Below are 24,290 nucleotides of genomic sequence, written 5' to 3'. Positions count from 1 at the left end.
GTTCAACGGGCCTCATTGCATTACGCTCTACTATACAGTCAACAGACGGCGCAGTTTATTAGCTTTGGTTTCACGTGACGTGAGAACCGTTGCTGTGCACAGCAAAGCACGAAAGAAAGTTGCTGGGTCGCGAGTGAATTGAGAATGAAGGGCTGATTCACGATTCCCTCGACACAGTAATTTTACCCGAAAAGCAGAAACCGGAACTGGCAGTTACGAGAGCTGTGACGACAAGCCTAAACAACCTGCGGAGAGAGCAGGAATGTCTAAATAATAATAATAATAGTAATGATAATAATAATAATAATAATAAAGAACGAAGACCATCGTGCGCGTCAGGCTTCTCTGCAAGACTCACGCCCCGTCAGCACCATGTCAAAGACGCATCTCGGAGGGGCCTCCCTCTGAGATACGTCTTTCAAAAACAAGGAAAAGAACAACAACGACAAAGGAAAAACAATGAAGAGCAGCTGACAGTCAGAATAACTGCTATCAAATTCTCTTCTCTCTGTTCCCTTTTTGTCCGCAAAACGTTTCGTTCGTTTTTCTTTTTTTGTTTTTGTTTTTTTAGAGGGGGTGGGGTGGGAGACGGATTCTTGTCCTGGTCCAGCTCGTCAAAAATAAAATAAAAACTAGGGCACTGAGAGCCCTCCGCTGGGTCTCGCATCGTCCTCATCACATCGTCGCTTTCATTTCCACACCAACCCCCCCACGTGACTGCCCTTTTTGGTGCTTGCGTTTCTATTATTATTCCGCTCGGCGCGACCCAAGGTAGCGAGCGCCCTCTCTCGCTTGCCGGGACGTCAGTCTGGTGTTTTATGATGCGTGGAAGGGGGGGGGGGGGGGGGAAGGGGGAGGTATAGTGCTAGCGACGACGGCTGTCCCCAGCAGGAGCGGCAGCAGTGTCTCACACAATCGATACCAGATGGCGCGAGTGACCGCGCCGGGCACTGCGATTAGCAAGCCAGGGGTCAATGCGAAGATAATCGAATCCCCTCCACCTCATTTTCTCCTCCCAACTCGCCACCTCGTTCCCACCGGCTAGTTCATTTTGTTTTTCTTTATTGATATCCGTGTGTACATTTCCTTATTTTTTATCCCGTAGGTGGCTCGATTTTCTCGCTTTTTTATTGGCGAGGAGTTCGAGGAGTGGCACTCCATAGCGGCCACCTCGTGAACTAACGCAGTGTGGCAAGCAAACCTTTCGACCGCAGTGATTTGTGCATTCGTTGCCATAGAGGACAGCGGCGCTAGGCTCGTGAAAGATATTTGTAGCACTCTTCTTTTCTCCTAAACCCGTCTAAATTAAAGTAATTTAATCCCCTCTTGCGTTCAATGTCATCGAAGTTCTCTCGGAAGGCAAAACAAGCGCATGTGTGGTAGTGGCTGACTCAGAGAGGGGTGTCCCGAGTTCCTGACCTCCCTCTTGAATTGCGCATGTGTAAACATTTAGGGCAAGGAGATTGGGGGGAGAGAGGTTCTCATACATTTGATATGATACCCCATTCCCCTGGAAATACCTGCGTGCCGGGCCAGCCCCGTCGTGTCGGCCCCGCGCGCTGGATATTACGTCGCCGGCGCGGCGTCCGTCTTTTTCTGAATGGTTGTCAAATCACGCACATCACTTTTCAGTTGCCCTGTCTCTTGCGACAATCATGGACGTCATCGGCGAAAGCAAGCACTGCCTCGTTGAGGGAGAGGACTTGCTCAACTGCGGTCATGTCATCGAGTGCAGCGTTGCACAAGAGCCGACGGCGGACAGTGTTCGCATCGTCGCGTACGTAGTGCGGTACTCCGCGCTGCATATACCAGATTCAAAAGCATGCTTGGAGCACTGCGGTACGCAGGAAGTGCGCACCATAGCTCTATAAACAAATTTGCTGCGAGCGCGGAAACGATACGGCGTACACTTGGCAGGTGATGGCGTCGAAGGTTTGCCACACAGCGATTGCTTGTGGTGATGATGATGATAATGAAAACGCGTCTTCCGTATTTCGATCTCCTCGTCAATAGAGAGTTTCGCTTTTTCTGAGGAGTAGCGACGGAAGTGCCTGTAATTGTTCTGTGTTTCTATAGTGTGTTGCACACAAAAGCGTTCCACAGTTGCTATCGTTCGAAATACCTGTAGCCTTCTTCTGCCGCAACTTTTTCGACTCTGCATTGTACAAGTGGGAACCGAAAATCCCGCCTCTGCTTTCACAACTAAAACCAAAATAAACCGATCTGACTAAGCATTCGGCGCATGCGTGACACGCCGTAACCTTCGCTCATGGGGGGCAGGAAACAGTGCACGAGACATTTCATGCGGTCCCTGCTCAATGTGGAGCGCAGATCCGTCTGCTTATTTGTAGGGACTGTGGTGTCGTCAGAACGCCGAGTTCTGATTTGCTCTGATGGAGGTGTAGTGGGTAGACCTGAAAGCAAGCTGCCTTGAGGTCTACCCACTATCCTTCAGAGCCAATGAGAGCTCGGCATTGTGACTTACCACAAGCGCCCTGCAAAAGAAGCAGACGAACTTGCGCTCCGCATACGAACTATACCCGTTTTCACCTCAAGGAAAAGGGAAGTTTTGCTCCATGTTCCTACGCCGCGCGAAATAGTTCTCACAAAATTAGGTCGTCACGTGCAGGAGGGATGCTTTTGGCGTTTGAAACGTGTACGTCTTCATAGGGTAACATAGATCTAATATGAAATGCACCTACATATACCTCAATTCTCAGCATAAAGACGGAAATTAGTAATGCTCCGCGAGAAGCCGAACTTTTTTTACTACGATTCTTGAGGTGAAAACGAGTATAGAAGATAAACCTTGCGCAGGACGTCACCCTTCGTGAATACGAGAGGGGCATCTTAAGCTGAAGTTACACTTAAGTACAGTTAGGGGGTAGCACCATCTCTGCCGTAGTTATACTTTCGCTACCCGGTCCCAATTAACTCCAGTTACGCTTAACCACAGTTCCCGCACTAGCAGACAACATTCTGCGGCTGTGTGCAGTCAAAGCTATGGGAGCACTTACGCTTGCGGATCTTGAGCGCCAATAAAAGCTATGTACGCGCACGCTTCACTTCTTCTAGAATAGCCGTTCGAGAAAACAGTGTGGTGACTGTAGTTATGCGTAACAACATTTAAAAGGGGACATTTGTGTCTGGTCACAAGGGCAAATCGACCATAGACCCGGCTTTACAACCTGCAGCTTTTCCAGGGATCTTCGCCAGTTCCTTTGGGGCTGAGCGACGCATATATGGATGAAAGACAGTCAAGTTTTGACGGCTTGCAATCCGCTTGTTCCACAGGAACGTCTACAGTATGCTTGTATCAGTATTAAATAATATATGCAGGGAGTTATACGTTCATAAAATGAACACCACAGCCCACGCCGAAAGGAACTGGTGTGTGCAGTGGCTATATTCTGGGAAACGACTGCACAGCGGCAGCTGATAAAAACCATCGATCAGACAACTTTACATAGTATACAGGGTGTTTTTGTTTGATTTAAATATTTTTTTAAGTCTTGGAAGCGCCACAAATGCGGACTGCGTAGGAAAGTTCTAAGGTCAGGGGAACATAATATAAGGGGGCTAATCGTGAAGCTGTTAAATAATTTGTTTTAAATTTCTAAAATAAACAGTTGGTTCTAATTACGAACTTGCTGAGCCTTATCTAAGACCAGTAAATCAGCAATTTGTTGAAAGACTTTGAGCGCTTGGGAAGCGCAGTAGTGCTCTAAAGTTACCAGTCGTGCAATAGGCACAAGGCTTGCGGTGAGAATATGCGGATGATATAAGACGGAATAATTCTTGGGGCGTGTTATCGCACTGGTAGCCTTGAGCCCGCTGCACGACTTAAACGGTCCACCATGCTTCCCACGTGCTACAAATTGTTCAAAAACGGACTTACTTAGAGCGTGTCGATGACGTTCAAGTTTTTATCGGAGCCATAAGTTCATTTGCACTAAGCAAAAAGTTAATGAATATATTTTAGTTCATTAGTCGACTTTTCGTGACGATTAGACGACTATATCACGTTTCCCTGGCCGTTTAACCCATCTGCACAGATCGCATTAGTGTAGTTTTCACGGCAGTTTTAAAACTAATCCGTAAAGCCTAAAATGAAATGTTAGATATTGTTAACGTCCAAACAGCCGAACCTGATTATAAGGCTCATGTTTCACGAAGCCCCCTCTTATGACTCCAGAAATATGTCGCGTTTGAATTAGGTGAATCATTTTCTCAAGCAAATTAGGGAAGGAGTTTCTCCTGCAAACCTCATACTCCAATGTACAATAAAAAAAATTACTCGAGTTTATGTCCAAAACTAGCTCATCTACCCGACTGATTGCTTGGATTCTTAAACGATGCGATACCACTCAATCACAAAAAAAAAGAAGAAGAAAAAAACACTATTTTTAGGGCAAATGTGCTAAAGTTACACGTACATGTAAGGGGACGAGCATGTACCTTACGCTTAATAAATTCCCTGAGTGCCACTGAAACTTGTTTAAATTACCGATTCCCCTTATCTCTTACCCTGCAATTTTTTAATTGGATCACTTTTTTCGTTTTCTCTCTGTCCTTGAAATAAACTGTCTTCGTTTCAAGGAGTGACCAAAGTGTTTCTGGATTCAATTTTACTATAGATACGTATTTTCATAATCGTCGTCTGCCCGCACACAGAACAGCCTTGTACGGAATATCACCCGGCTTACACGCCCACACAGGACAGTAACTAGGCGAATTTTTCAAAACGTACAAAAGTTTCGAAAAACAAAATACCCTTCCGGCCCAAGAAAACATTATCGGTGAGACATTAAAGAAGACTCTTAAAGCGAGCAGCCATAGCTGCCGCCTCTCCACGCGATCACATCTTTCCCTGATACATGGTCATGGCTGCCCCATCCGAATTGACCTCCCCTCCATTTTCTTCTTTTTTCATTTGTACGCTTTTAGAGAGATAAAAACTAGAGCCCGACATCTGCGCCTCTTTTTTCATCCGTTCCCGGAGCCCGTCGACGAGCGGGAAGGCCGTGGTGCAATCCGCGGGCACGGCCCTCTTCAGGGTGCCAAAATCACAGAGTGTTTCCAACTGCTCAATCGTGGGGTCACGTGATTTATGGGTCGCGTTTGCAACACGAGCTGCGGGGAGTTGAGGAACTCGTTAATCGACAGAAGAACCTCTCCACCTCTCGGGCCGCATACCTCCTTGCCACGCGAGGAGGCGACACACGCGCACTTGCGACTAATTTGCCCAGGAGCACGTCCACCATTCCATTGCAAACGCCCTCGGTGAGTCGGCTTGATACCTCTCTTAAATCTAAACTCTTTATCCCTTTTTCTCTTCTGGCAGCGACGTCGAAGGGACTCGAAACGGCTTACGAAACTTGCAGGACGACCGAAAAAAGAGTCGGGCGAGGGTGGACACTGAGAGGAACCGGTGAGACGTGAAAGCGGATAGCAAACTTGGAACTGTTTCTTCTGCCTCTCCGTTATCCGCCCGTACCAGACGCCCTGACCGATGCGCTGTGGGAGGACAGTCCGTGCCCTCGAGTGGGCCAAGAGCGCCCGCCACGAGTGGAGGAGCGAACTTCGCCCACAGCTTGCGCGATCGGTGATTTGCTACTGGTGGGTGGCGACATTCATTTTTGGGAAAGAAAAGGGTGCCGATCAAGGTCAGACGTGTTCGGAGCGTGACCGCGAGGATGTTTTGGGCTGAACGCAGCTTGGAAGTTTCGCAATACGATGTGTACGCCGACTTGTAACCCTCCTCTCAGCTGATCTTACTTTCATCTATATTATGTAGCTAACCCTAAAAGTGCGGAGGTTGAATCGAAGAAAAGGCTTAACATGGTCAAGAGAGCGATGTAAAACAAGCTATGTATAGCGTCAAAAGCAAAACACAATTAAAGGGAAAAAAAAGAGAAGAATAAGCGTCTCAAGGACAGGGAGAAATAACGAGACGATACCGAGTACAACTGGATTGCTTGTCGGTGCCACCTTTTTCTCCGTCCCTCTCTTTGAGGCGCTTATTCTTTTTATCGATGTACCAACTCACCTAACTATTCATTTTGATGCAAGTTCAATACGTTATTTTGAGATCGGTACTTCAGGAGCGTATTATTGCTCGCACTGACGTCACTTGGTCAGACGTAATGGGGGAAAAAGGCGCGTGAGAGCGTAACTTCCGCTGCGTTAACGAGGCACCTCGGGCCACCAGAAAGAGGGGAGGACTGACGCTACGTGCAAGCCATGGATACGTTACAGATGAAGAGGAAATAAGAAACAGGTTTGTGTCGTGGTCCCTGTTGGCGAATGTGAACTAAATAGTAACTCTGCTATATACGCAAAATGCGTGCTGTCGGTTGAAGGTGTTTATTTTGAGCTACCTAAGACGAGGTTGTATATATGCCCCATTGTTAATTCCACAAAATTTGTGTCTTTGTGTGGTTGGTCAAGGACTTCATGCAGAAAGGCACGTAGAGTATTTCTCGCCTTCGTCTACTAAATGGGAGAGAAAGAGAGTATGTCTCCATTTGCTTCTCACGCCTGCAATGACTTTATTTTACGAGATAAATGGGTTTACAAGTAATCATGTAGAATATATTTTTTAGATTGAATCAAGCGAAATAAAATAGGTTTAATTGTGCTTTGCGTCTTGGGAAGACTTCCACTTTGAGGTTCACTGAATCCGGGCAGTGAGAAATGTTATTTGCACAAAACGATCAAGCACAATTTATGTTCTTGCTCAGCATATAAAATAAAGGTACGACTTTAAAAAAGCTTCCCAGATTTTGGACAAGAATTGTAGAGCTAAATGTACACAAAACAACAAATAAATGACGATATGGTACAGAAAAGTATGACATCTAATAGGTCTTCTTTAAAGGAAAAGTAAAAACAGCGCCCATAAAAACAAAACAAAAATGGAGGACAAGAAGACCAAGTGCACAAACGGAGCGCTGACTCTCAACTGATTTATTGAAAGAAAACACAAATCGACAAGCGTCAGGAATCATAAAAATATATGATGCTTGTCGATTTGCGTTTTCTTCCAATAAATCAGTTGAAAAGTCAGCGCTCTGTTTGTACACTTCGTATTCCTGTCCTACCTGTTTTTGGTTCTGCTTTTACTTTTCCGTGAAACATGCACAACCAACTCGCCAAACTTTTCCCCATTTTTTTCTAATACGTCATTGTTTCATGCATTTTAGGTGTTCCTCTCCGATTACCAGTCTACGTAATAACCTCCAATATGCAATATCGAATTAATTTTATTATAAAGCGAGAGCTTTATAATAAATCTCGTGTCGCAGAAAAGCCGGCGTTGGCGTCGGTGGAACGGCATAATCCTGATTGGTCAATAGGGTCATGAAGTCACAGCCAGATGACCTCACACGGGAATTTCCAACAACCCACAAAGCTTACGAGGAACGTGACGTCACGCGCGGAATGAAACTGATCAAAACATGTAATGCGAAAAAAAGTCGCCGCATGTCTCCAATGATTTCACTTCATAAAGTATTTCACTTCTCATAAAGAAAAGATTTGAGGCATTTTAGGGCGGCGGCGGGATTCGAACCCGGTTGGTAGCCAGACACGTTACCGACATGCCACGCAGACTTTTTTTTTTTTTTTTTTTTTTGTTGTTTAGTCCAAGTAGGCACACTTGCACTAGAGAAAAAGCGAGAATTCATATGTCTAGCTATCGCGTTCGACTCTTAAAGGCGAAGATTAAGCCTCCTCCTGTAATTTATCTATCAATATTACAGTAAGGCCTTCAAAACAAAAAAAGCTCGAAAATTCAATCTAATAAACGTTCTAATAACCATTTGAAAGCGAGTACCATTCATTACACTTGAGCTTACGTGAGAAGAAGCGAATCTGCATTTCCTGTGTTGGTGCAATAGATTCAGCCTTTTGCAGGCATTTCAAAGCAGCTCTTACATGCGCGACTGGGAGTTCGTGATTCATGCTTAGATTTTATTTTTATATATAATAAAAAACTAAAAGTACCTTTGAAGCGTAGTTACATTCCTTCAAAGCAAGTGTTAAGCATCGACTCTCAAAAGCAACATCATACTTATAGGACGGTGGAGAGAACACTCCAAAGTCAGTTTCCAGCAGTGTTGTTGGCGTTACGCACAAAAAAGTATCGAAATACGTGTCTTGTTACCTGCAAAATAAAGGAACGCGTTACTGTCCTACGTTACCTCAAAATGAAAAAAACCTTTACCGTTACAAATAAAAAGTAACGACGTTACTCTGGCGTTTCTTTTACATATAAAATAACAATAACAGCTTTTTTGTTTTCCTATTTTTTTGCGACAGCCATATTTGACATTGATAATATTGATATTGGTACAAGAGGCGTGGGCGGTGGGGATTTTCCGAGGTGGGACTTTTTTTCGTGAAGAAAAGACAGGCTAAACTTTTAGGGTATGTGGAATTAGTGCATTCATTAATGACTTGGCGACTCCTCAAAAATATTAAAAACAAGCTAGTCCGGTGCAGCGTATGTCACCTAGACCAATGGCACATTATACTTCGTTTCAGCTTCAGTTCAAACGGAGCGGACGCTGCGAGCTAATGGAAGCAATCAAGCAGTGTAAAAACCGCAAGTCACTGGGCCTTTTTTCCTTTATGATTGGTCCAGTGATTCTAGAACACGTACAGAAACATGACGAGCTCCATGATGGCTCCCTTTTGACGCTGTCTCATTGATTCCCTAAGCTCGTAGCGTCGGCTGCGTTGGGAGTTCAAGTAAAACGAAGTATAGAAAATCGAGAAAAAATAAATAAATGTACTTTTCATGTTTTGGAGAAAATATATAAGAAACAATTAACGTAACTGCGTTACCCGTTACTTAAAATAAATAACGCAAGTATGTCATCCGTTGCTATTTTGTAAATGTAGTGAGTATTACGTTTTAGAGAAAAAAAAGCAACCCGTGACCGAGGTGATGCCGTTACTCTTAACGCGTTACCGCCGACACTGGTTTCCAACCAGCGCGTGGCTGGTGTCCATAGAAGGTGTAGCGACAAGCAACACAAAGAATACAAGAAAGATGAAGTCACGCGAAAGAAGAGATTCTTGAACATTCTAAATAAATGACGTAGGTAACGAGGGTCTACAACGGCAGGTGTATGGTCGGTGACATGTTCAGGATGAAGTACGGATGCTGCGCCTCCAGCACGACCTTTTTTGTTTTTGTTACTGTCCCCGAGAGCTTAATAAACGGAGGGCGTGGGGAGTCTCAAGTTATTATGACTTCGCAGCCAATGATATCGTTTCATTCGGTGGCAAGATTGACGAAGGACAAATCCCGAAGCAGCAAGCGTGAATATATTAAGCCGAAGCCCCGCGCTCTTTGAGTTGTCTGCGACTATACGGGGCGTAAGTTCGCCTGCCTGTTCCGCAGGGGTTGCGGCGACATCAGAACGCCGAGTTCTGATCGGCCCTGATTGGAGCCAATCACAGCTTGGCGTTCTGACGTCATCGGAACCCGCGCCCAACAAGCAAACGAAAATGCATTCCGCATTGGAAGCGTGTGACGAGACAGTGGCGCCACGGTGCGGCTCCTAGACGAAACATTTTCCATAGACCACGGCCGGGCTGGAGTAAACATCCAGTTTAGCAGCCGATCTTAGTTTATAATTAATTTCGGCTTACCCGAGTACGACGCTATACGTAAAGTTCAGGGCCAAATGGGGCTCCAACGTTCTTTGCGCAAGAGCTGGAAATGAGGGACAGATCCCCTCTCATGCACAGGCGAATAGCGCCCCGATTATCTCAATCCCATTACATATATTCAATGGGCAAACGAACGAAGAGCAGTCTGATAATAAGGGGAACGAAAAATACCTCTCGTGTAGATTTGATCCATTACTGGCACTGGTGAATATCGTCCCGAGGTGATTGCTGAACCGTGGAACGTACAAACGCCTCGTAAAAGCGTCTTCAAACGCAAATAAAAAAAAAAAAAAAAAAAAGAAACATGGCGGTATGTTGCCTAAGCCAATCACCACTGCGGTACACGATTGTACCAGAGTTTTGAACAACTCTCGCAGGTGGAATGACGAAAAATACATACAGAGCAACGCTGGACGTGGGTAGGTTACGAATGTCAAGGTTCCAAACTTTTTGCTTCGTAGAAAGATCGAGAAACACAGCCGCGCGGGGTATAGGCAACGAGCACGCGTTGGAGGCGCCACCGTCTACGAGCAGTCACTGTCGCGCCACGATGGAACCCGAGTCGAGTGTCACAATTCAAAAGGACACTTGGAGACTCGAGATTTGCGTTATTTCCCGGGGTGCAGTTGAAAAGCTGCCGTCCCACGGGTCGTACATTGAACGAAAGAGGCATTTGTTTGCGGCGGACTTAATCGCGGAATTATCTGCCGGGACACCTCAAGCACGCCCGAAGCTCTAACATATGTGTGGTTGGAAGATGTGAGCAGACTAGGGTTAGGCGTCGATTACAACTTTTAACCCGATCAATTGCTACAGTTTAGTGGATTAGTAGGCAGAGTTGACCCTTCTGAAGAGTATCTCAAGAAAGTGTCAAAACTACACTTTTTTGTGTGTCACTACTTCTGGCTATGTTATTTAAGGCGGAATATACCGCCTCATTTGTAACTGCACTCTGCATGGCCCATGAAAAAAAAAAAAAACACGACAAACTAATTTAAATGAAATAATTTACATTATTTTTAAACTTCATGCTCACTATTCATAACAGTCATTGTAAATGGCAGTATTTTTTTGTGAAATACAACGGTGCTGCCTCCTTATATACATGAATTCAAACCGGTATATAAAAAAAACGATTTTACTTTTCTCCCAAAATTTCTAACTAAAAACTTAACGGAATAAACACATAAAAAATCCGGTAGCTTAATAGAGTAGTGTTCTAAGTTCGGCGGTGCTTAAGGCAGGATGATCCTTAGTCTTTCAGTGCTTGTGATGGGTCATGCTCTCAGCTTTGGTGGTGCCTAGGGCAGGAATTCGTACGAAAACAGATTACGTCACCCACTTGTTTTCTCCCTCACACTGCACGCGCTTTCCGTCAACAACATCCGAATACAGAGGCTTTGCGGACAATTTTCAGGGTCACCGAGAAAAGGGATGCGTGATATCCTGCCCTTCCTATTCCTGCTCGTTGCGCGCGCTGTTTCTACACCGCATGTTTCTGTTCCTTTTTTCTCCCTCTATACACACCTGTCCGCTCCGCGCACTTTTTCACACCACCTGTCTCTGCTCCTCCCCTGCCTGCGTACTAGCAGAACTGTCGGCTTCCATCCCGGTGACCGGGATTCAATCGGTAACACAGCTTGCTGTTTTTCTGTTGTTCTTTTTTTTCTTCAAGGTCGTTTAGCGGTTAAGGACTGACCGACCTACACATTTCGTGCTTGCGCAACTCCCGATGTTGGTGAACCCTATAAAGATGCGGCCTTAAAAAAAATTGATCGCGTTTGAAGCATTACTTGATTTATCGCAATGTTAATCGATCAACGTCCCAGCCCCAACCGACAGCTTTGTATGACCGGTGTGACAGGGTCTTCACACAAGAAACAAAGCAAGACTCAGATAGTCCGCACAATATCTTTTGTACGATGTATTGGCAATGTTACCGCAGCTTTACTTCGTCCAATATTTGAACACTCCTGCGCTGGATAAGGCTACCTGTCGACTGAAACTCAATTTCAGGACCCCGTAGAAAAACGGCCGTCCAACGCGCATCTAAAGTCCCGAGCACCAAAGACGAGAGGCGGCCGCGGCGTCCGGAAAGCCGACGAACCCCGAGGGGCCTATCACGTGACATCGAGGCCGCATCAATCTGGCAACTCGGCGGACGAAGAGGGGGAGGGCGGGCCGCCACGATACGAGTCCGCTGAAGCCTAAAGCCACCGCGGCTGGGGGCTCGAACCATCGGCCTGGAAGCAACGATGGCCCGGGGAAGAGCCCTTGCCTGTGGGGGCGCGCCAGCCGACTGGAAGGCCTTCCGCAACTTCCCGTCCTTCCCCCTTTTCCCCTGCGCGGCGGGGGAGAAGCGTCCTCGCGGCGTCCCTGATAGCCGTAATTGAGTCCCGACGAGAGAGCCGACGGCTGACTTTCACCTCGTAGCCACCGCGCTCCCTCTTTCGCCTCCTGGCAACGTTGAGCGGGCCTTCCGCTCATCGGCAAGGTGAGAAGAAGCCGGCGGAGCGACTCGCGACGAAACCGCGCTCGCTCGCTTCACTTGACTGCGGAGGTCGGAGTCGGGAACTGTGGTCCTTGCCTCGCGCGTCTCTTCAAGTCGCGGTCACACTGCTAAATACATTGTCCAAAAACGGCGCGCTGACACTGTCTAAGCTCTGTGTCTTCCTTTCCTCTCGCACTGGGGATACAAAAACGTTTTGCTGACGCCGTCTGACGCCGTCTGAAACGTCTTTTCTTGATTGACAGTTCTGTCACGTTGGTCATACAAAAACTGCCTGGAGACATGTTCGCAGCGTACGTATTCATGTGGCAAACACGCTTTAAAAGATGCCCGAGGCGCGTTTCCACATAATTTTGTCATCAAGCCTGCAGCAAACTTCCTTCGTCCTGGGTATAATCGGCGAGCAGTTTTGACTGCGTCTTCACGCTATACCTATCGCGGAAGAGTCGTCTCGAGACCGTCGACGCCTCGCGATGCGGCCCCTCGAACACGCCCTTAAATATACATTCCCTCGAAACATCGCTAGGGCCTGTCTATGTGGAGCGCGATTTCGTCTGCTCCTTGCTCGAGAGTCTCAATGATGTCAGAACTTCAAACTCCTATTAACCAACTGAAAAAAAGAAAACAAAAAAAAAATAGTGGGCAGACTGATACATTTAGCGTAGAGGTCTACCCCGTATCCTTCCAATCAAAGCCAATCACCATTCGGCGTCGTTCTGACTTCACCGCAACCCCTGCGCAAGAAGCGGACGGCTCTCCCTCCGGATGAGCGTTTCCAAGTATACGGCCTCTGGGCACTGCCATCCTGCTGTCGGTGTAGGTGTAGAGCGTCTGAAAGTCGAGCATTGCTGAGGCCCTGAGCACGCCTCAGAAAAGCTCGACTATCAGACGATGTACATACACTCACCAGCGGCAAGATGGTGGCGCCACGAGGCCGTACTTGCAAACGTCCGTAGTTAGTGACAATTTAAAAAAAAAAAGACGTGGTGTGTGGCGAGTGCCGAGTCATCGGCGTCATCTTATAAGACCTCCGAAGAACCAGTGACGAGGAAAGAGCAAGAACATAATATGACCAGTTTCTTTAGGTCTCAGCAATATTACTAGAACTCTCTGTTCGAAAACTCCCCGTTGAAACCTGGGCCACTAGCATCCACCGAGACCGAGCTAAATACGGTAACAGCGCCACCCTTAATCTTTTATTCTTTACTGTGGTCACCGCTAAGAAGGACTTTCCCCCACACTTGCAAAATATCCCGCATCTAAGTCACGCAATCTACGCAGATGGCCTCACCCTATGGACTCCTACGGGATCCATGGGCGAGCAACAGGACTCCATGCAAAGCGCCATCGAAGAAGCACATCAATATCTCAGCGCCAGGGGCCTTGAGTGTGCCCCGGAAAAATCCGCCCTCCTTACTCTCTGCAGGAAGGCGGCGCACCAATGTAAACGAAGCATCTCGGATCCGGAGATCACCATAGCAAGAAAACCTGTCCACAACGTTCCACACCTCCGTATTCTTGGCCTCACGATCCCCAAAAACGAATCGGGTCTCCACACCATTGCACCGCTTCAACGGACACTCTCCCAACTTATGCACCTAATACACCGTGTATCACATCGTAGATTTGGCATGCAAGAATCTGACACCTTACGCATTGTACAAGCCATACTCATTAGCCGGTCGCCTATGGCACGCCATATTTGTCTCTCAAAACAACCGAAAAATCAAAACTTACTATTGCCCTGCGCCAAGCATACAAGACCGCCTTAGGACTACCTCCCAAAACTTCAACGAAGAATTTGTTGCGACAAGGAATTCACAACACCTGGGAAAAGATACAAGAGGCACATCACATCTCTCAGTTAGAACACCTTAAATTAACAGCTACCGGACGAGCCACACTGATAAAGTTAGGCTACGCGACACCTCCCTTGCGAGACCACAAAGAACGCGTACTTCTGCACCTAAGAAAAGCCATTCGTCTAGACCAGATCCCGAAGAACATGCATCCGGTTTACAATAAGGCACGGCGCATTGCTAGAGTACAAACCATGAACACCAAATACGACGATAGCCCAACTGCAAAATACACCGACGCGTCCCCGTATCCGCATAAGCCTGCCCATGCTGTATGTGTAACCAATGCAGCAGGGCAAGAAATGATCGCCCTCACAGTCCGCACAGCATCTACAATGCCGCCGAGGAAATTGCTATTGCCCTAACCGCAACGACAGGCGACCATATAATCACAGTGCTCACAGACTCCCAGGCAGCTTGTCGCAATTATACCTACGGGGACGCACCTCCAAAACAGCGCTTAGCATCCTCAAGACCATCCCCCGGCTCCCCGAAGTACACCTCATCTGGGTACCCGGACACGAGTACCTCGAAAGTAATGATCTTGGGTAATGGCATATGCCATTACCCAAGAGGGAACAACCCCACTTGTTGCCCCCAGGACCGACCTGCTCATCAAGTATGCCGACAAACTAGCCCACTACCGTCACGACCGAAGAAAATACCCGGCACCGCACCCAAGACTATCAATAGATGAAGCCACTGCCCTCCGAAGACTGCAGACCAAAACATATCCTCACAGCACCCTTCTTCACCCCATCTATCCCGCTCAATACCCCGCCACCTGTAATTTTTGTCCTTCTCCCGACAACCTTTACCATCAGGTATGGGAAAGCCAACGAACCCCGGACCTTACTCCCAATCCCACCCCATCCTACGAGCAGTGGATGGCCTGTCTGATCAGCCCGGACCCTGGGATCCAAAAAGACTTGGTGACGAGGACCCGGATATCCAGCCGCAGCTAGGGTATCCCGGAATAAGGATGCTCTCCACCGGGCGGATACCCTATCATCTGCCCCTGATGCTCGCTAAATAAAGATTTATTCATCGTTACTGTGGTCACACTGGACTTTCAGAAAGCATGTTTTTGCGTAAAAACAAACGGAGAAAACTCTTTTTGTACGAACTTTTTTTGGAGATTAGTACAAAATAACAGGCGCGTGATATTTCCTCAAATGTTTAGTTTACAATGTTTCGCAGCACAATTAATATTGTTTTTAATCAACCATGTCTCACCAGGTGATTTCAGGTAGCGCGTCCCGACCTGGGCGAGTCCTGATTCCGGAAATAATTCGCGGCGCGTCCGCTTGAGAGACGGGGGACGGCATCCCTGAAACCCCTTCCACCGTATATGTTTCGGCGCCGAAGCGGCCGATTAAAGCCGAAAGAGGACAACCACCGAAGACGCTATCGAATACGATGCTCCTGAACCATTACAAGCAGCCTTGCAGTTCCCCGAGTGGCCGCTGCGGGAAAAATGGCGGCGTTGCGGTCGCTATTAGCTCGGTTGTCGAGTACGAATTGGTGCCTCTTTTTTAGAGCAGGCTCTATGGCAGCTTCCCAACTGAGTGGTTCTAGTAACGCTGGGTCTCCGTGAATATAGTCCCTTTTATGAGTTTGGATACGTGTCTCCAACAGAATCATAGATTTAGTAAAATAGAAAAGAAAACATATTGGGCGAGACATTAAGCTCCAACACCCAACCTCCGGCAAGGGATCCGCAGAAATGCACGAGCGGCTCGAGTGTTTACGGTTGGCCCTCGGGTTTCGATAGCGAAACTAGTTATCCGACACTAACGAAGATGGCAACATGCACCGCCCTCGCTGCCGACGAAGAGACGAAGCATAGCGGAGCAAAATAACAAAGTTCAGAGACCGATAAGCTCCGTGTTTCGGTTAGGAATAGGCCCACTCGTTCAACCTCGACCCATTATTCAAAATTATGCGATCCAGTAAGCTGTCTCATACTCGGCGCCGCTAATGCCCGAAAAAATTGCAGTGCAGGAAGAGAGAGAGAAGCACAAAGAGAAGGAGAGAGAAAGAGGAAAACATGTGCGTGCGTTTTGTGCGTGTTTGCGGAGAGACGTGTCTCTACGCCTGCAGTTTGTGTGTCGTGTGGACTTCTGGGAAATTGAGCTCGACGGAGTTCTGTGCACGCGACCCTGTGTGTGCGAAACTAAACAGAACAAAAAAGAATTTAAATTAGTGACAGACGAAATTTTGCTAGAATACTTAATCTAAGCATCATATCAAAAATTAGGCAGTCAATCAAAAGATTTCAGGAGGCGTTTTTTTTAAATAAATGTGTACCCATCAGTGCGTTGCTTTCATGAAGTGTTTTTCAGCTCTGTATATCTGTATATCTGCCTGTCCGTCTGTCCGTCTGTGTCATACTCTGTGTGTCTGTGTGTGTGCGTGTGTTCATGCCAACGTATGTGTGTGTGTGTGTGTGTGATCTTGGGTGCATCTTCGTAGGTTCTTGCCTCTATAGGCTGTGCTTCAGTATCGCACGTTCGACCTATTCAACTTCAAGATTCCAAGTAAAAAGTTCCTTACTCCGCACATCTCCCGCAGTGTAGGTAAGGGCTCTTAATTTTGTCACCGAGAAATCTGAGTGCGTTTTTAATTTGCGTGCACGAATAATTAAAAATAATGTAACGAATCTTTAAATTTGAATAGGATCAATTAGAGTTCAGGCACGCTGCAATACCATTAGTGTGTGGTATAGCTCATTAACTAATTGTTTTGCACCGTATAGAGCTCAAAGCAGGTTTAAAGAAAATTAAAGATGAACCATTTTTGTATTTAAAAAAAATCGCCGAATTCTGTTTTGAAGGCACAATTTATGCGGGTTAATTAAGCCTGAACTAATAAAACTAAATGATATATTTATAATGAAACGACATTCGGGTCACTACAACAGGCATAGGAATGGTAATCCGAACCTTGGTTTCGCTCCGACGTTGTCACAGGTACTGGAAGTTCAGGCGGCGGCTCTGTTTTTCCAGAGGGTGCTGCAATTTCTGAAACATAAGCGAATCCACTGAATAAAGGACGGAACAGCGGTACAGACCATTATATGCAGTTTCAAGCAATATTATGGACACAGAAAAGCTCATTGCAAACACTATTGTCAAGGCCATACGGAAACATTAACTTAATAATGGAGGTGATAACGGAGCCTAATATTTGTTGTAGTGATGCTGATTTCGAGATTTATGTATAATTTATATTTATAAAACATGTTAGAGTCACAGACATGTTGAAAAGTTGAATCCTGCTGTTAAGAAGCGGGCTTGTGAATGTTTATATGCTTTACCGCACGCAGTACTACAAGTTTAAAAATTTATATATATATATATATATATATATATATATAATTGCTGAACTTTGAGATATGAACTTCTTAGTGAGCTCAGAAATTATTATAACTTTGCCCGCTAGAGGAAATATCGAACTATGGTGTACCCAAATATCCCGGAGGTCACTGACATTTTTCGCTCTCTTTGTTTCTTTTTTTTATTTGTTCTCAGCTGTATTTGATTTAATTCTTAATTCTTTATCAATTGAACAGGTGGTGCCAACTAAATAATTGATTTTCCCCTCGTGATGTAGCCTCTCTTCGTAGGCAAATAAAGTTTTCGAAAACTACATTCCTAATCTATGCTACATCTTGTAGATTCTTTCCCGAACGGCAATGATCCAGCTATCTCTGCTTACATGAGTATACCAACTTAGGAGACCAGTTGTGACAAACATCACGCAGCTCTTAACGATATAACCACACCAAAATATCTATCTATATTCAGCACCTTTACTACAACAGCGAGTAACATGCACACAACGAGGCAGTTAAAGCGAAAAAACAATTGATATTTTTTCCTCAGAATCGAAGGGCTTCAGTCAAACTGCTACGTAAGAAGTGATTTTTTCAGGCACTTATCTAGGCGCTAAAATATAGTGCACACGAATTTCAATCAAAAATAAAATTCAAAAGAGTGCCCGCGCTCCTGAATTATGCATGCACACACGTGATTATAAGTTATTATAAAAGGGCTTTAGCCAGCGAAGATTTCTTCCTGCGTAACCAAATGACGACAAAATGCGGTAAGAACTCTGTGACACTTTTTAGGTTACCGTGTCCATGACGATAATTAATTTTGAAATCGGGCTTATTGACCGGCAATCTTCGTCAGCCCAGCCTGCCGTAAAGAAATCAGTCGATGATTCCTTCGGCGAGTGAAACAAGCAGATATGTACGTAACCCCGTTCGTAGAATATGTTGTCCTACTGTTGTCGTTGTTTTTTTGTTTTTTTTTAAACTTCAACGTTTCTTAATTTTTCCGCACCACATCTCAGGTATTACATTATGATGTTTAAATACTCTTTTCTTCTCGCATCATTCACGAATGTATTAAATGTCTGATTAATATCGTTAATTATTCTTCATGAGCGAATGAAAAAAAAAACACAACAACTTAGAAGCACACCTAACATCATAATACACTAACATATCCCTATTTTAACCTCAAGCCTCCTCCGAGCATATCTCGGAAGACGTTTGGTTTGCAATATATCACCATCCATTTTTATTTATACCTTGTGTGTGTGTGTGTGTGTGTGTGTGTGTGTGTGTGTGTGTGTGTGTGTGTGTGTGTGTGTGTGTGTGTGTGTGTGTGTGTGTGTGTGTTGTGTGTGTTGTGTGTGTTGTGTGTATATATTAGCGGAAAAATCATTTCAAAACAACCTCTCGGATAATCAGTATCAGTATTAGCATACAAAGAGTTAACTCAATAAACGTAACAAGCCTAACTTCCGTCATGTTTATAGTTTTGATGGTTATGAGTTCCTCCACATTAAACGTGAACAAAGGCAAACATGACAAGTAAGACCAAAACCTCGCCTTCCGGAAGTACGCGGCATCGGCCCAGAGCGGGGCAGGTCAACGTTCCTTCAGAGAGCCTCTTAAGATTGCAGCCGCGGGTCTCCTCGAGAGGGGGGGTGGGGAGGCTCCCCATCAGGAAGCCGGTGATGCCCACATAATCGCCAGCCTGGCTTCGGACGCCTGAGAGCTCATATTACCGGACTATACTTTACGGCCTCACCACTGACTCTGCATCTCTTTTAGTTTGCTCACTGGAAGGCAGTGCACGCTTCTCTCCACCTCACAGTGCAACACGGAAGAACTCTACGACCCGCCGAAGCCAGTCTCCAATGCCCTGTGATTGTCGTGTGACCTTGGAGAGGGGTGCGGCGAAGCCGCGCAGTACCAGGTCACGCGATTCGTTCAGGGAGCTGAATAAGCGGGGATGGCTCGTAGCTTTCTCCGCGGTCCATCGCGTACGGAGAAACAGAGTGTAGGAAGGACACGGTGCGTGAGAAGCGTGGGCGGAGGTCTTTGTGCGGCGGTGATTACTTACGCCTTGTATGGGCCTTCTCATTCGGCCGCCGCGACCGCCGCGTCTGAGAACCTAATAAATGAGATTAATAATTTTCGGTTGCCACGATCCGAAGAGGACGTTCGGATATTAAGAGGCCCCCGTAGACACGCGCTGTGGTCGTCGAACTTTTTACAAAGTTGTTAGACGGGCTTTTGGATTAAGCTATACACAGCCGGAGGTGCCGAAAAGGCCGGACGATGTAAAGAGTACATGTATTAGGGCACCGAAGTGAACATTCAATCGGACGGAAGTTCCGATCACACTAAGCTAAATACATTACTTCAATGCTTTCAAAATAACGCGAGACAACGAACGATACAATTTCGCACACTACCTATGTTTTACGAGGTACCGCCGTATCCTTGAGCTGCTCTTCGCAATAGACCTCTTGAAAAATTACGCCCCCTTACGGTCGATTTGAAACCACTGCAAGGTGGCGCGAGCGAAAGTTACCATGAAAATCGCAAGTCCATCAATTATGTAGGGTCCTTTGGAAGTGAGTGTCGTAATAGTTACAGACTTGCCCACTTGTCGATGTTTTTTGCGCACGCGGCTTTGCAGTGTTTTCGGATCGACCGCAAGAGTGCGTAATTATTGAAGGGATATATAATAAAATAACGCATTCATCGTTACACTTTGAATTCCTCTTTTAACTCGAAAGTTACAGCCGATTTAGTCGCCACAGTTTTGACATTAAGTGAATTGCTTGACAAAACCACGCTTTTTAAGGCTGCTCCTTTTAGAGCGCAGCTCTTATGCGCCCGTTTCCAGCTTGAGCGGCGTCGCCGTCGCCGTCGGCGTAACCGCGCGGTGCATTATGGGAAATGTCTCATGATGCAATGCGTGAGCGCCCCCGCACCCGTAGTCACGTGACCCCCAGGTCACATGACCCCCCGAGGTCACGTGACTCCCCAGGTCACGTGACTCCCCGAAGTCACGTGACCCCCCTCCCCGAGGTCACGTGACCCCCCCCCCCCCCCCGAGTTCACGTGACCCCCCCGGAGGAGATTCAAGGATGAGGGGAGGAGGAGGATAAGGAGGCGAGGAGGAGGGAGGAGTGGTATACCCTCCCCTCTGTACCCTTCCATCCTCCTCCTCAAGAGCCGCGCTCTAATTTAGTGTTACAGGGAGTTGCAAACGGCTCTCACTTTTTTTTTAAGGGAGCAAACCAATTCTGTTTTTGCAACTCAACCACACTGGAAATGCCCAACTTATTGTAACTTGCCTCTAAAGACGTAACACTTTCAAGACAGATTACGTTTAAACCCAGGCGACACAAGAGTGTTTAAGTGCACATGATGTCCGCTTAGGTACGATATATTTGCGTGTACTCCAAGGTACGCAACTCGAAACACAGTCAAAAGCCATGAGATTACTTCCCTGTTCGGACACTATTGTTGTTCTCAATTGTCATATTGAATGCTTAATCTTCACTATTTCTGTGTGTAACGGGGTTTGTTCACGTATCCTCCTTCTATAATGCCTTTGGTGGTCCGGAAAGCATCTCGAATACATGCATAAATATTCACTTCTGAAAATCGCCGTCGTCCGCCCAGTGCATGTTTCAATTTCAGGGAAACTAAATACGGGAGCTTAATTTTCATTTGTACGCACCGTGAAGCTGTATTTTTCCTTCTGTTCTGTCCAGGGCGTTCTGCGCCACGCAGTGGTAAGTTCCGTAGTCTTCCTTGCGCAGATTCCACATAGACAGCTTCATATACACCTTAAGAAACAAAACCACAAATCAATATTAACTGCAGAAATATGACGATAACTTACGCCGGGGATTCTCAGAATCTCAAGCCAATGATTCAGTGTAAATAAAACTGGCGGCCATGTGATAGAATCTGTGACTAGATTTTACTACTTAGCTTTAACTTGTCATCTCCGGGTGATCAGACAGAGATATTCAAAGCAGGGAAATTATTTATATATTTTTGAATTAGTTAATGCGCGTGAGAAAAGTGAGTTTCATTTTCGATATTGCTGGACAATCAATAGGTAATGTGTGAAGTGGGATATATATTATATTCCAAAATCAGTTATGGTATTTTGGCGAGAGAACGACGACAGGATACCTTATTCTACCGCAAAAAAAAAAGGATTGTGTGAATATAATAAAAAGCATATTAGAAATTTAAGGACACAGACACTTTTCATCAAATATAATATGTTTAAGGCAGACGAAGTGTATTACATCGGGCTTTTACAAGTAATACATAAAAATAGAGTTTAGACAACATTAGCAGACATCTTGAGTGGATATCCGACTAGATATCCAAAAATAATGATGCCTGCCATACGAACCAACTACTGCCGACAAACTTGAACTTTTCAAAAACAACTATAACTTTAAATATAACGGATCTAAACATCGCACGTTTTCTAGTTTCTAAAGGGTTTGCAGAAGGTTTTTGCTTGGCTGTGCAATCGCATTTTCATCTGGATAGTGTATTTCCCTTAGAACATAATCACAATATATGTATCTAATTTAAAAAAAAATACACTTTCAGCCTTTTTAATTTGGTGAAGAAGGAAGACCAGCGTAGTTGCACTATGGTGGGAATAAAGCAATGGCCGGCCGCAAGTCGGCAAGCCAGAGTGGAAAGGCAGGCAAGGTTGCCGCCATCTATGAGCGACAACCAGACAACCGGCTTGCCGGCTGTCTGGTTGCCGCCGTCGCTCATAGATGGCGGTAGCTGCCCACAGTTTAGTGTCATCCCTTGTTTGCTGACGGACACGATACCGGGGAAACTAGCCCTTAATAGCTCCGCTGTAAAATACATATTTTTATTGAAATTCCATCTGAATTTGTTGTAGCTGATATATATATATATATACGTGAAGTAGGGTATATATAAAATGATGGACAGGGAAAAGTTAATGAGTCAAATATGCGCACTGTCGGAGTTACTAATGCTAAGTTCGTTACGACGTTTCGGACGGGGACCGCTCTTTATCAGGTAGCGAGGGTACAGCCCGTGAATCTTTATATACCCCTAAGAAGAAATTAGAGGGGATAAAGTGAAATAGGAGATGAAAATAACATTGTCAAATCAGATAGTAGTTCATATAGAGGGGAGGGGCAGCCAAAGCTTGCGAGTGCTGAACAACAGCAAACAAAAAGGCTTTTTTGTTTGCTGTTGTTGAAAGAAAGCTTTCCGAAAGTACGAGTGACGAAGCACTAACACAATTAGCACCCAGTCCCGTAATATCACTAGCTTCTATTATTTCCCGCGTCACTCTGTTCTTATTTTTAAAAATAACTTGGAAACAAAAACCTTATTAAAAGCTACACGAATAAAACTTCAGTTGAAAGCCAGCGCTATGTCTTGTGGTTTCTTCAACTTCGTCCGTCTTATCATGTCTACTTACCAACTGGCCAAACTTCTACGTTAATCAAATGTTTATTGTGTTCTTTACAAAATGAATAAGTCTTTACTTTCCCTTATTGCTTTTTTTTTTTTTGCTTTTTTTAATTGTGTAATTTTTTTAGTTGTTGTTATGCCCCTATGTTGAGGTGTCGAGCTTTGGAGTGCAGAGGCATTGTCAGGCATCAGGCCTTAATCCCCGCCCCTATGCGTCAAACCCGCAAAACAAATAAATGAAAAATAAACAAAGTTTGGAGTGATCTTAACATTATTTAATATAATTTTTGATGTCAAGCCAAGTTGTAATTTTTCCTGTAGCTAAAATTTCTCATTACCTTTATTATCGCCTGGTAATTTCGGGATAGTTATAAATACTTTCTACTAAAATCCTCAATCTATATTTTGTATGGTTTAAACAAGGTACGAGAATAGTTTAAGCTGAAGCGGATAATATAAAAAGAATATTCCTACAGCTCTGACACTGGCAGCCGAGTTGTTTCTAACAAACCTTAGAAAAACATCTTTTAAAATAACAAGACTTTTAAAAAAAACCTTGACTGTCGCTAAAAAAAAACAAAAAAAAACAAGGAGGATTTTTTTCTTGTGTTAATGCTCGATACATGACGATTTTGCGCATCATGAAAATACGTCCTTCGACTACTGTGCTTGCAATTGTGATCGGCAACTACTCTCAAAGAGTGGTCGTTACCTCAAACAAAGAAAAAAAAAAACTAAGTTTATGTTGGCACTGACAACATTATAACTAAAACTATCTCCATTAAACGCTTCATGGCTCTATTGACATTGCGAACAAAGAAACGTCACTCATTTCATTATGAATTGCAGTGTTTTGCTATTCGGCGTGCATTCATCGAAATCTAGAACATTAATGCGCGTCTGTCTTGCTTGACCTATAGACCTTTCCAGCGGCAGTCTCGAACGAAGCGAGCGGACAAAAAATGCTGAGTCACTGAGCTGTGGACGTATGCGCAGCGTCCGATATATCGCACAGCAGATCTACAGCGCATGCTTGGAAGGCGTTCCACAGCCCAGCAGACAAAGATGGCAGCGCGCACGAGGCGATTTCTGCAAAGGTCTATACGGAGCGCAAGTTCGTCTGCTTCTTTTGCAGGTGTTGTGGTGACGTCAGAAAGATGCCGAACTCTGATTGGTTCTGAATGAAGAATAGTGGGTAGAGCTCAAGGCAGCTTGCTTTGAGGTCTACCCTCTATCTCTCAATCAGAGCCAATCAGAGGTCGGCGCCTTTTTGACGTCACCACAATTCCTGGACAAGGAGCAGACGACTTGCTTTCCGCATAGCACTCAGCGAATATTTGTGGTCTGAGGAGGCTGACCGACCGGCAAGGAGAAGATCTTGCGTAGACGTGAAAATAAAGGTCGATATGTGACACGTGCACAATGTCGC

At 45.4% G+C, this 24,290-nt stretch overlaps 1 protein-coding gene across 1 annotated transcript in view; it reads right to left on the bottom strand.

Moving 5' to 3' along the window:
* The window catches only part of LOC8034316 (hemicentin-2), a 76,220-nt gene that overhangs the window by 9,425 nt on the left and 42,505 nt on the right, over window positions 1–24,290 (bottom strand). Inside the window, exons 10-12 of the mRNA XM_042289150.1 lie at window positions 21,108–21,216; window positions 16,998–17,075; window positions 5,971–5,991 (exon numbers count right to left, since the gene is read on the bottom strand). Coding sequence (XP_042145084.1) covers window positions 5,971–5,991; window positions 16,998–17,075; window positions 21,108–21,216 — 208 coding nt within the window. The remainder of the gene's footprint in view (window positions 1–5,970; window positions 5,992–16,997; window positions 17,076–21,107; window positions 21,217–24,290) is intronic.

This window comes from Ixodes scapularis, unplaced genomic scaffold (genome assembly GCF_016920785.2).
Source record: "Ixodes scapularis isolate PalLabHiFi unplaced genomic scaffold, ASM1692078v2 PGA_scaffold11__112_contigs__length_91849675, whole genome shotgun sequence".
NCBI lineage: Eukaryota > Metazoa > Arthropoda > Arachnida > Ixodida > Ixodidae > Ixodes > Ixodes scapularis.
The sequence above is the reverse complement of the archived record's forward strand: the minus strand, read 5'-3'. Positions and strand labels throughout refer to the sequence as shown.